The following is a 16,455-nucleotide window of genomic DNA, read 5'->3' as shown; positions in this document are numbered from 1 at the left end:
AAGTCCGCTTTGGCATATTTTTCCAGAAAAGTCAGGTCTCATCACAATTAAAATCTTGCTATAGTGCAAAGACTGCTTAGTCGATTATTCCATATTACTTGCTAGTGCCATTGATGTACTCCTTGCCAATAGTCTTTTTTTTTAACCCCACAGCAATTCCCTCCCACTTTCCACACTGATCTGGTGTCTCTTTGGGACTCCTATTGAGTTAGCAAAATGCTAAAAAAAACATTGAAAATACACACGCACACAGTATAGTGCAGGCTTGGCAATTATTTTGACTCGGGGGCCAAATTTTGAGAAAAAAATGTGTCTGGGTGCCAGTATATCTATTTTTAGGATCTCTAATACAAAACCTCACAATAATGTCTGATTGTTATGACAGACCGCCTTAAAAACGGAATGGAATTTTAAATTTTTTCACTGAATGAGACACCCAGAATGTACATGAAAATAAAGAATTTGGGATTTATAATATTAACTATTAACGATAAAACACTGAATATTGACAACATATGAACGTCACACCCCCTCTCGATCGACATATTTTACAATCAAGCGAAACGCAAGAAAAATGCAACAAACACGGTGAAATATGAATGCGAAGGGTAAAAAAACTCCACTTACAATCTGATATATCACTTTTCTTGCAGAACTTTGTTGTAAAAATCTCCTTCGCGTCTGTCCCTGACACCCGCATTTCAGGCTGGCCTCTCTGGAAACACTCTGTGGAAACAAACCACGCCCACACTGCTTGGTGCCTCGTCTGAGCTGCTGTAACTTAGATTACCATAGTAACTAGTATATCATGCAAAAGCGCACATTCCAACCATTGAAATACTTTGTATAGTTCAAGACTGACGGTCATTTGAAAACATCACTGCACATCATAATGGCAGCTACAGTTTCCATCTTAAAGATCTAAAAAAATGATTTGGGAATGTCTGGCGGGCAAGATTGAAAATTTTAATGGGCCGCATGTGGCCCCTGGGCCTTAATTTGCCCAGGTCTGGTGTAGTGGCATGGAGGGCTCTGCCGCCGCAAAATGGCTGCGCCTCTGGCACAAGGTTTCTGCCAATTGGACACAATATGAATGAATGAATGAAGTGTTCGTACACAGCCATGGTTCGCACAGAAAGACATATTTGGCTCTATCTTATGGTTTGTAAATAGAAAAGTTTGCAAAAAAAGGTGTTCATAAATCGAGGTGCTGCAGTATCATATTAAAAAAAGAAAAGCTCAAAATGTCATGTGTGTTACATTATCCTTCTGTATGGCCTTTACCAGTGCACGTATGCGCAGCCATGGAATGGTAACACTGACCGTGGAGCAACAACAACAGCAACCAACCCAACCGGCACCCTCAACTGCGTCCGTCACCACCATTCCTCCTCCAGAAGAAGGGGTGGACAGCGTGGGGCCTTCTGTCTGTATGCCAAACGGGAAACCTGTTAGCCCCAGTGCTCTTCCACCAGGACCCAGCAGGGCAGCGCTACAAAAGGCTATTCTCACACAGGACACTGAAAGGTTTGCTTTCAAGTATTTAAATATTCAAGTATTCTGTCAGCTGAAGCAGTAGAAACACCGATGCTGAGCTAGAGCCTATATCAGCTAACTTGGGCCGAGAGACAGGGTACACCCTTGACAGTCAGTTACCGGGCGCGTATGCCAAACAATCATGAACATTTACACTAATGGATAATTTAGAGCAGGGAAATCCACAGTGGGGCCCAGAGGCTGGTTTTTCATTGCCCCTTGGCATATTCAAAAAATCTAATTAATACATTATTAATGAGGCATACTGTATTATTAGATAGTACACTAATATGCTTTGTTACCTATAATACAAAGCTAAGATGTTGCTGTATTGTTCAGCTAGCTTAGCATGTACAGTATTGATTTACATGATTGGTTTCAGCATCTTTAAAATGGCCATATCCTGCTCATTTCAAGGGCTATTAAGATAATAATTGACCACTATGATTCAGATTCCTTTACTTGTCATTTTCAGAGTAAATGCATATACACAAAGGAAATGGAAATATGTTCTTAACCAGAGCTACAGTGCAATAAACATAATAAAAAATAAAATATGTTAAAAGTTTGGATATAATAGATTAATAAGTAGCATGGGTGTGTAGTCAGGGTAGGCAGGTAAGGTGGATTTACAAAAACAATAAAACCATAAAATAAATGTTAATATTTGTCCATTAAACTGTGTTGTCAATGTATTTCTATATGATTAAATTGTTTTTTAACATTTAGTTGAGTAAAAATCACTAAATTTGCAGACAAGCGTAACATGAGTCTTCTGGGTATTGTGCCGCTTCTTGTTCTTGCATGTGTGTGTGTGTGCGTGCGCATGCTCGTGCGTGTGTGTGTGTGTGTGCGCGCGTGCCTGTGTGCGTAAAGCGAAATGACTGGGTGTGTGGTTTACTGGCTGGCTGCTCATTACAATGTTGCCGAAATGTTTGCAGAGTTGTTCACGCCATCAATTTCTAGTTTGTACACTGTAGAAATGGTAGGATTCTTCTAATAAAATTAACCATAAATGTATAATATCTAGGCTACAAGGTAAATCTACATTCTTCTTGGCCAACATACTGGGATTCGCAGCCTACCTGGTATAATTAAAAACTTGTCAAAATAATCTCTTATTAGGTATATAGAAAGGCGTGGTATACCACTATTACTAAATGGAGATGGATGCTTGGTGCTCCCGAAAAATGTTGACTGTTTAAATCAAAAGTTGTTGTGTTTTTTTTTAGGAAAAAGAAACTGAGGTTCCACCCTCGCCAACTCTACCCTGCTGCCAAGCAAGGCGAGGTGCAGAAAGTTTTATTGATGCTAAGTGAGTTGAACAAAATAATTTGTAAACTTATGTTGCTTTCTTAATAGAAATATGACTACTATGCTTAAATGAAAACTGCACTTTTTTTTAGAATTTGTTCCCTCATCAACAATCCCTATGGGAGACAAGAACACACATCATTCTTTTTTCTGTGCAATCTACATAGTAAAAAACTGCTAGTAGGAGGCGGCTAACGATTCTGGTAATGGGGATTCACCTTTTCTGCTTATAACACGTTCTAACAAAAACTCCAGCAATGTTTTATATTCATGCTATAACAATGGAGTAGCAGGCATTCATGATAACATGTAGTCCTTACAGTATTTTGGTCATTTTAAGCATTACTTCTTTCCTGGGTGCATTGATTTCACAGAGCGCATAGCAACGAATGCTACTTCTGTCAATAGCAACAACAGCATAGAGAGCATGTTCTCTATTTGCTAACAATAAAGACTTTGTGAAAGCCAGCGACAACTACTTTGGGACATCCAGAACCTTATCTATTTGAGCCTGAATATACAGAGGATTAGCCACACATTTCAGAAGCTGGTACTAGGCAGATCCAGCTATAGTGAAACACTAAACTATCATGTAGCACTCGTGCTAAATGCTAAATGTTTCATCAACAAAATAAAAACATAAAACATTCCCTTACAATGTCTTCTCTCACTGGAATGCTTAATGATGGTACTGTATGTTCATATCTTTCAGCACAAGACTTGTGCTCCCCATTTAGCTGGTGAATTCAGCGTAATCCTCACTCCTCAGATAAAAAAAATGCTGGGAGCAAACGAGCATCTTGCTGCATCTTCCTAGTGGTGCCTCCTGTCTTAAGTTGAGAGCCAGTATCCGCTGCTTAAGTCGGTCTGGGTTTTTAGCTGGTAGCGTGTGGAATTTCCAAGTTTCAAACATTTCCAAACTCAAAGGCGATTCAGCAGCAAAAGCAACTCCAGTAGCTGCTAGCATTACCTCACAGCTCTTGATAGTTGCCAAAGACGCTGTGACCATTGCACGGCATCACTACACCAGAAAAGTAGTTCCTTACAATAACAATGTCGCTAAAGAATGGTTAATATGCAGGTCACGGCATATAAATGGAGCGTTTTGGCGGTTTTGGGATGTTATTTTAGTGTGTGAAAGGCGAAATAGTAGAATCCTCATTACCTGCATTGTTATCCGCCTCGTGCTGGCAGTTGTTCTACTAGAAACACAGTAAAGGGAAAGAAGTCTTGTCTCATATAGGGATTTTGGTTGATGGGCAAAATTCCAAAAAAAGTTTTCTTTTAAATTTGAATATTTTTAATTGACTTTTTTATGTATATACAGTCCAGGCCAAAAGTTTGGACATACTGTACCTATTCATTCAATGCGTTTTCTTTATTTTCATGACTATTTACATTGTAGATTGTCACTGAGGGCATCAAAACTATGAATGAACACATGTGGAGTTATGTACTTAAAAAAGTGAAATAACTGATAACATGTTTTATATTCTATTTTTTTCAAAATAGTCACCCTTTGCTTTGATTACTTTTTTGCACACTCTTGGCATTCTCTCGATGAGCTTCAAGAAGGTTGTCACCTGAAATGGTTTTCACTTCACAAGTGTGCTTGAAGCTCATCGACTGTGCAAAGCAGTAATCGGAGCAAAGGGTGGCTATTTTGAAGAAACTAGAATATAAAACAGGTCTTCAGTTATTTCACCTTTTTTTTCATAAAAGGGAATAGATACTACAAAAACAATGCTCGTATATTTCTAGTTAGAACATTTTCACTAACATTTTGACCAATTTTTTTTGTATATATTTTGGTTATCTTCAATTTTGTGTATGTGATGAAATGATTATTATGTTTTTAAATTGTTAAAAAAAATCTTAATATTTTGTACAATGTTTTTTGTCAAAGTGGAAGGCATTGATCCCACATACCAGCCTGACTCTCAGAACAGGCGCTCTGCTCTACATGCTGCCGCTCAAAGAGGACTCCTTGAAGTCTGCTACATACTCCTGCAGGTGAGAGGGTGCATTAACACAGCATACATGTATGTGTCATTTGTTTATTAGGGTTTTATCCCCATCCGGTGCATTAGCTAATAAATGACAATCTTCTACTGCCAGGCAGGTGCCCAAATTGATGCTCAAGACAGAGACCTTAGAACGCCACTCCTTGAAGCCATTGTCAACAACCACATAGAGGTGGCTCGATACCTGGTCCAGAATGGCGCCTGTGTCTATCATGTTGTAAGTATCGCTGTCTCCTTTCAAAAAACAGTGACAGTAAGATTTTGCAGGTTTGGTCAAGATTCATGTTTCATGTTGTTGGTTTATTTTCAGGAGACTGATGGTTATACTGGCCTCCACCATTCAGCCAAACAGGGCAACCTAGAAATTGTCAGCATGCTGTTGGAGACAGGACAAGTTGATGTCAATGGTCAGGTAATGAGCTTCTAATTCCAAAAATACACTTTTGTATGCATCACTTACTGTACATGTCATCAGTCATGCATGCAAAAAGGAGTTTGCATTGTATAGAATGGAGTGACTTGCACCAGTCCCTCCGTGAGCTTGACTGTGTTAATGGACTTTTTAACGTTTTTTTAATCCTTTTTATTTTGTTGCCCCTGTTGTTTTTATTGAAATTGTTGTATTAATTCACCTATGTTTTGTTTTTGTACATCACTGTGTGATTCTTATCTGTGAAAAGACTTTTATAAATGAAATGTACTTACTTAATTATAGTAATGTTATTATTGGGCTGACAGCAACATCCACTATTAGTTCCTATTACCGATTAACACAGATACATTTTATAATTCTTCTCCATGGCTAATCTCAGGACAACGGCGGTTGGACGCCAATTATTTGGGCTGCAGAGCACAAACACGTGGAGGTGATCAAGGTGCTGCTGAACCGAGGAGCCGACGTTACCATCAGTGACAAGGTGAGTTATTGTCATATCAAAACTTTATTTGGAAAAACATAGTACCGTATTTTTTGGACTATAAGTCGCAGTTTTTTTCATAGTTTGGCCGGGGGTGCAACTTATACTCAGGAGCGACTTATGTGTGAAATTATTAACACATTACCGTAAAATATCAAATAATATTATTTAGCTCATTCACGTAAGAAACTAGATGTATAAGATTTCATGGGATTTAGCGATTAGGAGTGACAGATTGTTTGGTAAACGTATAGCATGTTCTATATGTTATAGTTATTTGAATGACTCTTACCATAATATGTTACGTTAACATACCAGGCACGTTCTCAGTTGGTTATTTATGCGTTATATAACGTACACTTATTCAGCCTGTTGTTCACTATTCTTTATTTATTTTAAATTGCCTTTCAAATGTCTATTCTTGGTGTTGGTTTTTATCGAATAAATTTCCCCAAAAAATGCGACTTATACTCCAGTGCGACTTATATATGTTTTTTTCCTTCTTTATTATGAATTTTCGGCCGGTGCGACTTATGCTCCGGAGCGACTTATACTCCGGAGCGACTTATACTCCGAAAAATACGGTACTTGTTTTTAGTGGCATATTTTTTTACAGTACTTTCTGTGTTAGAGCAACACTTGACTGCTGTGACCAACGTCTTGGAAACAATTTGCATTGTACACAACTGTTAAGTTAGCGCTTAATTTGTATACATAAATTACTATTTTTGTATGTATTTTATTTAATCAACTTTATTGGCCAAGTATGTTTAACACACAAGGAATTTGACTTTGTACATTGTGCTCTTTGTTCAATGTAAGAAACAAAAACATAACAACTGCGAGAGAGCGCAGAACACAAAGGACATGAAATACATTAAAAGAGTACAAATCTGATGCAACCACCTGCTACTTCAGTGGAACTATTTGTACATACAGCTACAAAAGTAAAATATTAGCAACAAATAATACACAATGCGCACATTCTATTGCACCATGCTGGACAAACAAAACAAAAACCTCAGTGGCCTCTGTGATGCGCCACACGTCGTCTCCTGGGGTGTGTGGCAGCACAGACAGAGACAGGAACAGACCCAACAAAGTAACCAAGAGAGCAGGATCTGTCCTAGTTTGCCCACTAGCATTCGGCCAATGTCCAGTCAGCGCCGATGAGTGAGAATCCGTCCAGGGAAACCAAAGTGCTCATTCAACCAGGGCTCTGTGAAGCTCGTCCATCCTAACGCTCAACGCTCTCTGCACAGCACCGTCTTTTCCTCTGCATCACCTCCGGTCTCTCTATGTGGACTCCGGTGTGGCAGAGAGCCAGCAGCTGGTCTCTGGTGCAAACATGACCATGGCTCCCCGAGGCAGAACCAAAAGTTGAGGGTGCCAATAATTTGGTCCAGTCCATTTTTGGAGTTCTGTGTAAAATAATATCAGAATTGGCTGTTTTTGTGTTGTTCCAATGCAAACAAAATAAATAAACATGTGAATACCAAAGCATTTGTAATTTCAACAATTTTCTGGGAGGAGTGGTGCATTATCTGACAGAAATGCAGGGGTGCCAATACTATTGGCCATGACTGTAGATGTGTGTTTCTGATACCCAACATTGTTTATTATTCTCAGAACTATATATTTTTTAAGTTCAGGAAGTATTGTACTATACTGTATATGTGTCAACATGTAAAATATGTGCTGTGAATGAATGATCAGTAATCGATAACAAAAAGGGTTATAATTAAATAGGCTCTGCTGCTTCCTACTCCTTTTTAGACATGTGTAATTAACTGGAACCACATTATGTTTCTTAACGTAACTTATTATATAAGCCTGTCTAAAACAAATTGACCATACATACTGGTATGTTTGAATTTGTATTTAACTGAATTAATCACAGATACATTTTAATCAACGAAAATGTTTCCCTTTAGGAGCTGAATGTGTGTCTCCACTGGGCAGCGTATGCAGGAAGCGTGGATATTGCAGAGATGGTGTTGAACGCTGGCTGTTCACTTGCAGCAGTAAACCTGCATGGAGACACGCCACTCCACATCGCTGCCAGAGAAGGCTACTTGGAATGCGTTACGTGAGTCAAATTCAATCAAGTGTTTCATGCTTTATTATCTAAGCACTATTTCCCAGCCATATTACTTTGAACATGTAACTACCAAATTGACATGATATTCTTGACACGATCAACTACTGTAACTTACAAAGCTGGCATGTTAGGTTGTTTCTGTCCAGAGGTGCAGATATTGACATCATGAACAGGGAAGGAGACACACCCCTCACTCTTGCCCGCCCCGACACGCCAGTCTGGGTTGCACTCCAAATCAACAGAAAGATACGAAGGGGAATAACCAATCGTATGCTTCGGACAGAAAGAATCATATGCAGGTAAATGCTGTTAATGTTTTGGGAGCTTGCATCCATTGGCGTTGGTGTCTCTCTGTCTTACTTTTTTACTTTAGATGGCAATAGGCAGGTCAAATACAGTTTTATAGTGCCAGTTTACATCAGGGGTCATATTATGATTTAACATGACGTCCCACTGGGGTGAGTTTTCCTTGCCCGTATGTGGGCTCTGTACCGAGGATGTCGTTGTGGCTTGTACAGCCCTTTGAGACACTTGTGATTTAGGGCTATATAAATAAACATTGATTGATTGATTGATTGAACATTCAAAACACTTCTTTGTGGTCTACATAACATGTACTGGTGGTTCTTTGGTCAAAATGTTGTACAGATTGTTTTACAGACCACTTTCAAGATGCTTTCTAATGGTCTGACGGTGGCGATCTTATTTATGTGCTTCCACTGCAACTGGGTCTTCTCCCCGTCAGCCATGTTGTGGTTTTTAAAGCTTCCGTATCGAGTCTACTGACAGAGATATAAGTTCAAACTATACGCTGCTTTCTATTAGAAATGGCAACAGCGGAGGATACATGTGCATATACGAGCCAGTCTGCCCCACAACAAGAGGATACAGAAAAAGAAGGAACTTAGGTACTACGATGGCGGACTCACACAAAGCTCTTTGACGGAACCAGGGACAAAATTGTCACTAGCTACTCAAATCCTAAATGGCTCGTTTGGAGGAAGTATGAAGGAAGGCAAGATTGTTTTATAAATATCTTTGCCATGCCTCCATAGTTGTATTCAAAATTTTTGGGACTTAGGCAAATCCCAAATACGCAAAAACTGTATTGACACTTTTAAGAAACATTTGAAGACTTCTCTTTTTGGTAAAGCTTTTAGTTAATGCATCTTTTAACTATAATTTTTAATCCACTTTTTATCCTTTTTATGATGTTGCCCCTGTTGTTTTAATTGAATTGTTGTTTTAATTCACCTATGTTTTGTACAGCGCTTTGTGGTTTTATCTGTGAAAAGCGCTTTAAAAATAAAATGTACTTACATACTTACATACAAAAACAGGTACCGATAGGTTTTGCATAAGGTCCTCTTTAAGGGCACTTTACCTTCAGATTATTAATAATATTTTGCTGTTTTCGGGTGGAAGGAGGAAGTCAGGCTTAAAATTGCTCAATTATCTTGATATGTGTACCAGGCAATTAGCGTGGGATGGCCAGCTACCTCAACAAATTGAGCTGAAATGGAGCAGGGATATTCAACTAAATTGTTTTGGAGGCCCCATTTCCAGAAAGCTAAAGACCGGGGGGGCCGGATTTTTCCCTTCACTATTATTCTTATTTTGTATATTTTGGAGATCCAGTGTCCTCGACAGTAGACATTTCATTTTGGTCTATTTATTTCATCAGAGTTACAGGAGCGCTCTGCTTTTTTAGGAACCTACAGAAAAGTTAGTCAAACATCATCTCTATGACTGCACTCTCATCATTTTAAGAATCTTCTGCAAAATTGTGAGTCTCTCTCTTTAAACTAAACTTGCAGGCCACCAGTTGAATAGCCTAAATGATGAAAAAGAGGACCTAAAATGGAACCTAGAGGAACAACACTAATATAACTAAAAAAGTTCAACGAATGACTACTGACTGCATCTGAAGTAAACAACCTACAGCAACACCTTAGTTACATAAATTGCATTACAAAAAATAATTGTAACTGCCAAAAAAGAGAGGACTTAAAGTGGTGCCTTAAGAAATGCCCCAGTTATGTAAATCGCTAGTGTGGACCCCTGTGTTCTGTTTGTTTGCAAGGTTAAAATGTCAATGCAAAGATCTGCCAATGTTTTTACAACAGTTCAAGTTCCAGGTCCAGAAGCACTCAAGTGTTTTTCGGAATTTGTCGCAAAAATGTTCATGTCCGAATCTATATTTTGTGAGTCGTGGAAATCATTTTGATGTTATGATGTTATTTATATATATGTTAAGCACGGAATAACTGTACATGGCAAAATTGACATAACATTGTCAAAATAATATTCCAATATTACAATTCCCACAATCCTTGGGCGTTGTGTTCATTTTTTCCTCATGGCGCCTACATTGACGACTGTTCTACTTGCCGGCTTTGCAAAAATTCAAAGACGTACAGCCATTAAACGCCACAAGAGACGTACAGAGGATGGCGGTCACTCTGAGTAATCGCTACCGCCTACTGCGGGAAAAGTGTTGCAACCAGTTATCAAGTCCGGAAAATCAACCGTGTATGAAATTGTCTCAGGGGTGAGACGTGGAAAACATTTCATTCATACATTGACATGATTTAGGTTTTATGATTACGCTCGTGTGGCAAAATGCAGATTGGTGTCATGTGGGTCAATGTGAAACATGGCGAGCAGTGTTTTGCGTGACACAGTGCGTGGAGCAGAGCTCACACAAGCGTAACGTTTGAGGTTTGCGTGTAGGGGTCTTGTGGGACTCCGTGTTTGTTCACCCCGAGTTTGTCTGGGCCTTAAAGAGGAAGTGCACTTTTTTTGGAATTTTGCCTATCGCTCACAATCATGAGACAAGAACACACATCTCTTGTTTTTAATTTTTTTATTTTAAAGATGAGAAAAAAACGCTTGCGAGAGGCAGCTAATGGGAGTCACGGTTGCAGCCTTCAAAGCCTTTTAAAACAACTTCAAAACATCCATCAACATTTTATTTACACACTTCAAGTATATATATAATGTAATAACAGACATGTTTATAACAATATGCACAACATTTATTGTAATTGTCAGGCTTGGTCAAAAATGGGACTCAGATGTAGAGTAGGGAACAATCCAGCAGGCTTTTATTTTGAAAGTTTCTTTTCACCTCCAGAGTCAGGGCAAATCAACATAGGCGATAACCTGACTAGTCGGCGAAAAAAGGTTCCACAAAAAGGAACGACCGAAAATCACTCCGAAAGGAGGAAACACAAAAACAATAACGAACTAAACTTGGCGCAGGATTTAATCTATGAAGTTTATCATAAACAAAAAAACGCTCCAAAAGGAGGGAGAAACAATGGCTATAAAACTTCTACACTGTATCTTATCTAAAAAAAGTTAACAAAAGGTGTCACTCAAAAAATTGAGGAAAAGGAAGAACTGTAAGAAAAAACTGAAAACTCAACACTTCGGCTGCAAAACTAAATAACCAAAATCACTCTGCTGAGGAGGAGAAAAAGACAACTCAAAATATCAACAAGGGAATTCAGGATCAAGAGATTCAAACAAGAGACGAAGCAAGGCTTGGACAGGATGCTAGAGAGGCACGAACAAACGAGACAATCTGGCACAGAACAAAGGGGAGGTGTGGGCTTATAAGACACATGAGGGTAATGGGGAACAGGTGGAAACAATCAGGGATCAGGGATGTCAGACTGATGACACAAAAGGAAGGGCAAGTGATCTGAAACGAGAGGAGAGTTACTTTTCAAATTAAAACATGCAATTCACAAGACAGAAAAAACCAAGACAAGACATCCCTCACCGCGGTGTGACAGTATTTTGGTCATTTTAAGCAATTACGAAACCTATTTTCTCTGCACATTTATTTCCGTTTCCACAGCAGCACACTTCAGGCAACAAATGTGTGTCCCTACTTCCGGAAACAAACACAAGTGTGTTTTAATCATGGCAGACTTGGTAATAGACAACGAAGACTACTATTTTTGGACAAATGAGGATTCGCAACCTAATCTTATTGAAGCTTAACATATGGAGGATGAGCTGCTGCTTATAGAAGCGAGCACGAACGGAGGGTGAAACGTTGGAGCAGACGGAAGTCGAGAGAGTCAGGTCAGCATGATTTGGTCAAGCTGCAAATGTGAAACTTTGAGCCAAGTTATGCCGAAATAAATGGATTGCTTACCCAAATCAACTGGAAACGTCCCCGGCCAGCTTGACCAAACATAGAGTGAGTCACTAATATTGATCATGATACAAGCACATCACCGTACAGCTACAGTACATACAAATAATACTTTATAAATACTTTAACATGATTGTTCTTGTTTTTCAGTCAGTACAGATTGGTGTCCTATGGCATCTTATTGTGCAGTACAAACTCAAAAGCCATTCAGTTGTTGACGTAGTAGCTAGTTTACCTCTTGTTGTAGCTAGTTTACCGCTTACAGTAGCTAGTTTACAGCTTACAGTAGCTAGTTTACGGCTAATCCCGCAGCATGGCGATGTATTACTACGCAAGCAAAAGAGTTCCTCAGTGTTGGCTTTTACAATAACAATGTCGCTACAGCTTGGTTATTATACAGGTTAATGGATCGTTCCCATTAGCTGCATTGCTAGAACGAACGGATTATTACAAGTTAGAAGGCAAAAAACCCAAAAACCTTTTGTCTTTTTGCCTCTCATCAGGAATGTGAATGATAGGCAAAATTCCAAATAAGTGCAGTTCCCCTTTTAGCGTATTCTTTTGACTCAATCAAGACTCCCTAAGTGGTTTCCGATTCAGAATTGTGATTGATTGAAGTTAATGGTACAAAGACAATCTTGAAAAGGGAGACAATCAGGCCCCGCTCAAGTAGGTTTGACTTTCTGCCATCAAGAGATCAAGTGGTGTTTTTCCTTCGATTTTTCTGTTGGTTTGGTTTCAAGGTGTAACTTAACCTTTTTTTCAAATTGCTAATTGACCTTGTCCTTTGGTTTTGGTATCACCCTTTTGTTAAAACTACTTCCTGTACTGATCTGACTCCACAACTCTTATCTAAAATAAACAAACCATCTTTGGATCTACTACCTAATATGTGATATCAGTCTGACCCATAAGACCTGTGGGTTAACTATTTCTTAGGCAAACAAGCAAGCAAGCAACTCCATTTACGGTGAAAGAGGGTATCCTACAGGCATGCCATATAGGTTGAGACATGGTTAAAAAAATATACAATACATTTTTTTCATATTATTTTTTATTTATTATTATACTGCTACGGTTTGTTGTCTCAGGCACTGCTTGAGGTCATGTGGAGCTGCTAAAACTGAATTTTACAAAGTTGACAGTGACAATAAATGATTATTTTCTATTCCATTCTAATCAAGTTGTATGGTATCTTACAACTACTCACGATTTAATTTGATTCTGACTCTAGGGTTGATGATTCAATTCAGAATCAATTCTCGATTCAAACCGTTTCTTGACTCAAATCGATTCTCACAACGTATCAATGGGTATATAAATTATAACAAAACCTTTTTTAAAGGTTACAAAAGCTCATCTTGGCTTCTGGGTGATGATGTATACACGGAACGAATAAACGCAGCGATGTCATTTTAAAAATCAATTCTTAAACTGTTTTTTTTTTTTTTTTTTTACAGATTCTGAATTGAAATAAATAGGAATAGTGATTCAGGTGTGGATCGATTTTTTTTTTTCTTATCGGCACCCCTAATGGTAGCATGCAAGTATATGATGATTTAATATTCTGTACAGTATTGTGTCAGTTATCTGTTTTGAGGTACTCCCTTCGCCTGCTTTCGGTTTACAATTCGCCATTATACCTGATTGTCTTTACTATTACTCCACTATCCTAGTGACATTGCCCAAGGCTACGAGAACGTACCCATTCCATGTGTCAACGCGGTGGACGACGAAGGCTGCCCTTCGGACTACAAATACGTTTCCGAAAACTGTGAAACGTCAGCGATGAACATAGATCGCAACATCACACATTTACAGGTAAGATGTTTCGGACTGTACTGCTTCTGCTACTTGACTAGCAAACTCAAAGGCCTACTGAAATGAAATTTTCTTATTTAAACGGGGATAGCAGATCCATTCTATGTGTCATACTTGATCATTTCGCAATATTGCCATATTTTTGCTGAAAGGATTTAGTAGAGAACATCAACGATAAAGTTTTGGTCGCTGATAAAAAAAAAGCCTTGCCTGTACCAGAAGTAGCGTGACGTCACCGGTTGAACATTTGCACATTGTTTACACCAGCAGCGAGAGCGATTTGGACCGAGAAAGCGACAATTACCCCAGTAATTTGAGCCAGGACGTGCAGGACGTATCTTTTTTCGGTCTGACCGTAACTTAGGTACAAGGGATCATTGGATTCCACACTCTCTCCTTTTTCTATTGTGGATCACAGATTTGTATTTTAAACCACCTCGGATACTATATCCTCTTGAAAATGAGAGTCGAGAACGCGAAATGGACATTCACAGTGACTTTTGTCTCCACGACAATACATCGGCGAAACACTTTAGCTACGGAGCTAACGTGATAGCATCGTGCTTAACTGCATATAGAAACAGACGAAATAAGCCCCTGACTGGAAGGATAGACAGAAGATCAACAATACTTCCAAACTCTGGACCTGTAACCACACGGTTAATGCTGTACCGCCTGGCGAAGCCTAGCAATGCTGTTGCTAACGACGCCATTGAAGCTAACTTGGCTACGGGACCTCGACAGAGCTATGCTAAAAACATTAGCTCTCCACCTACGCCAGCTCTCATCTGCTCATCACCACCCGTGCTCACCTGCGTTCCAGCGATCGACGGCGCGACGAAGGACTTCACCACGATGATCAGCGGCCCGGAGACGGAGGAAGTCAAGGTGAGGACAGCGGCACGGCGGCGGGCGTTGTAGCTTTTGATGACACCCGGGCCGCCATCAGAGTCGGCAAGAAACATATATTTCCCCAAAGTTACGTACGTGACATGCACATAGTGACACGCACGTACGGGCAAGCGATCAAATGTTTGGAAGCCAAAGCTGTACTCACGATAGCGCGTCTGCTATCCAACTCAAAGTCCTCCTGGTTGTGTTGCTGTAGCCAGCCGCTAATACACCGATCCCACCTACAGCTTTCTTCTTTGCAGTCTCCATTGTTAATTGAACAAATTGCAAAAGATTCACCAACACAGATGTCCAGAATACTGTGGAATTTAGCGATGAAAACAGATGACTTAAGCTGGCTACCGTGCTATTCCAAAATGTCTGGTTCAACCAGTGACGTCACGCGCAAACGTTATCATACATAGACGTTTTCAGCCGGAAGTTTCCCGGGGAAATTTAAAATTGCACTTTATAAGTTAACCCGGCCGTATTGGCATGTGTTGCAATGTTAAGATTTCATCATTGGTATATAAACTATCAGACTGCGTGGTCGGTAGTAGTGGGTTTCAGTAGGCCTTCAACTGCAGTATATTACATCAAATCTCACACTTGTCTTCAGCACTGTGGCTGCACAGACGACTGCTCGTCTAGTAACTGTCTATGTGGACAGCTCAGCATCCGCTGCTGGTATGACAAGGTAAACGGAGGACAAAATGTATGTCATGTAGGGTCAGAAGTATGCAGATTAAAACTATAGAATACCCTTTTCTATCTGTAGGATCAGCGGTTGCTGCAGGAGTTTAACAAGATTGAACCCCCACTTATTTTTGAATGCAACATGGCCTGCTCTTGTCACCGAACATGCAAGAACAGAGTGGTACAGGCTGGCATCAAGTAAGTAGTATACACACGCATAGGGCCTGATTTACTAAAGGTTTGCGTGTACTAAAACATGCGCAAATTTGAAAGCACACGCAAAGCTGATCTACTAAACGTGTGCAAAGTGGATTGCGTCTGTTAAGTGAGCAGGATAAGGTGCGCAGTTCATTTTGCGTTTGTCTTTATTAATATGCAGAATATATGCTGATAATCAAAACTCCCACAATAATGGGAGAAGAAAATGGAAATACATTTGTGATGTGATTTATCAATACTCATTACTGTTTTGGGAGCACTTTATTTAGCACGTTTGGAAAAGGACATGCAAACTGACACAGTTCCACACAGAGAGAGGAGTGCTCACGCTGCATTCTCTCGATGAGCTTCAAGAGGTAGTCACCTGAAATGGTTTTCACTTCACAGATGTGCTTGAAGCTCATTAAGAGAATGCCAAGAATGGCTATTTTGAGCAAAGGGTGGCTATTTTGAAGAAACTAGAATATAAAACATGTTGTCATTTATTTCACCTTTTTTTGTTAAGTACATAACTCCACATGTGTTCATTCATAGTTGTGATGCCTTCAGTGACAATCTACAATGTAAATAGTCATGAAAATAAAGAAAACGCATTGAATGAGGAGAAGGTGTGTCCAAACTTTTGGCCTGTACTGTAGATTGCACACGCTGTTTAGCACGAGGTATTTGGATCTTAGTAAATCAGGCTTAGTAAATGGAACAACATTTTTAAAATAAATACACCTTTAAATAGTTACTTAAATGTGTAATTAATTCATTAGAATT

At 39.4% G+C, this 16,455-nt stretch overlaps 1 protein-coding gene across 1 annotated transcript in view; it reads left to right on the top strand.

Moving 5' to 3' along the window:
* Window positions 1–16,455, top strand: part of ehmt2 (euchromatic histone-lysine N-methyltransferase 2) — a 39,010-nt gene that overhangs the window by 17,144 nt on the left and 5,411 nt on the right. Inside the window, exons 12-22 of the mRNA XM_062029989.1 lie at window positions 1,288–1,527; window positions 2,769–2,851; window positions 4,757–4,863; window positions 4,969–5,091; window positions 5,185–5,286; window positions 5,687–5,791; window positions 7,726–7,880; window positions 8,024–8,191; window positions 13,740–13,884; window positions 15,395–15,472; window positions 15,554–15,669. Coding sequence (XP_061885973.1) covers window positions 1,288–1,527; window positions 2,769–2,851; window positions 4,757–4,863; window positions 4,969–5,091; window positions 5,185–5,286; window positions 5,687–5,791; window positions 7,726–7,880; window positions 8,024–8,191; window positions 13,740–13,884; window positions 15,395–15,472; window positions 15,554–15,669 — 1,422 coding nt within the window. The remainder of the gene's footprint in view (window positions 1–1,287; window positions 1,528–2,768; window positions 2,852–4,756; window positions 4,864–4,968; window positions 5,092–5,184; window positions 5,287–5,686; window positions 5,792–7,725; window positions 7,881–8,023; window positions 8,192–13,739; window positions 13,885–15,394; window positions 15,473–15,553; window positions 15,670–16,455) is intronic.

This window comes from Entelurus aequoreus, linkage group LG20 (genome assembly GCF_033978785.1).
Source record: "Entelurus aequoreus isolate RoL-2023_Sb linkage group LG20, RoL_Eaeq_v1.1, whole genome shotgun sequence".
NCBI lineage: Eukaryota > Metazoa > Chordata > Actinopteri > Syngnathiformes > Syngnathidae > Entelurus > Entelurus aequoreus.
Note: the sequence above shows the minus strand (reverse complement) of the source record. Positions and strands in the feature narration are given on the sequence as shown.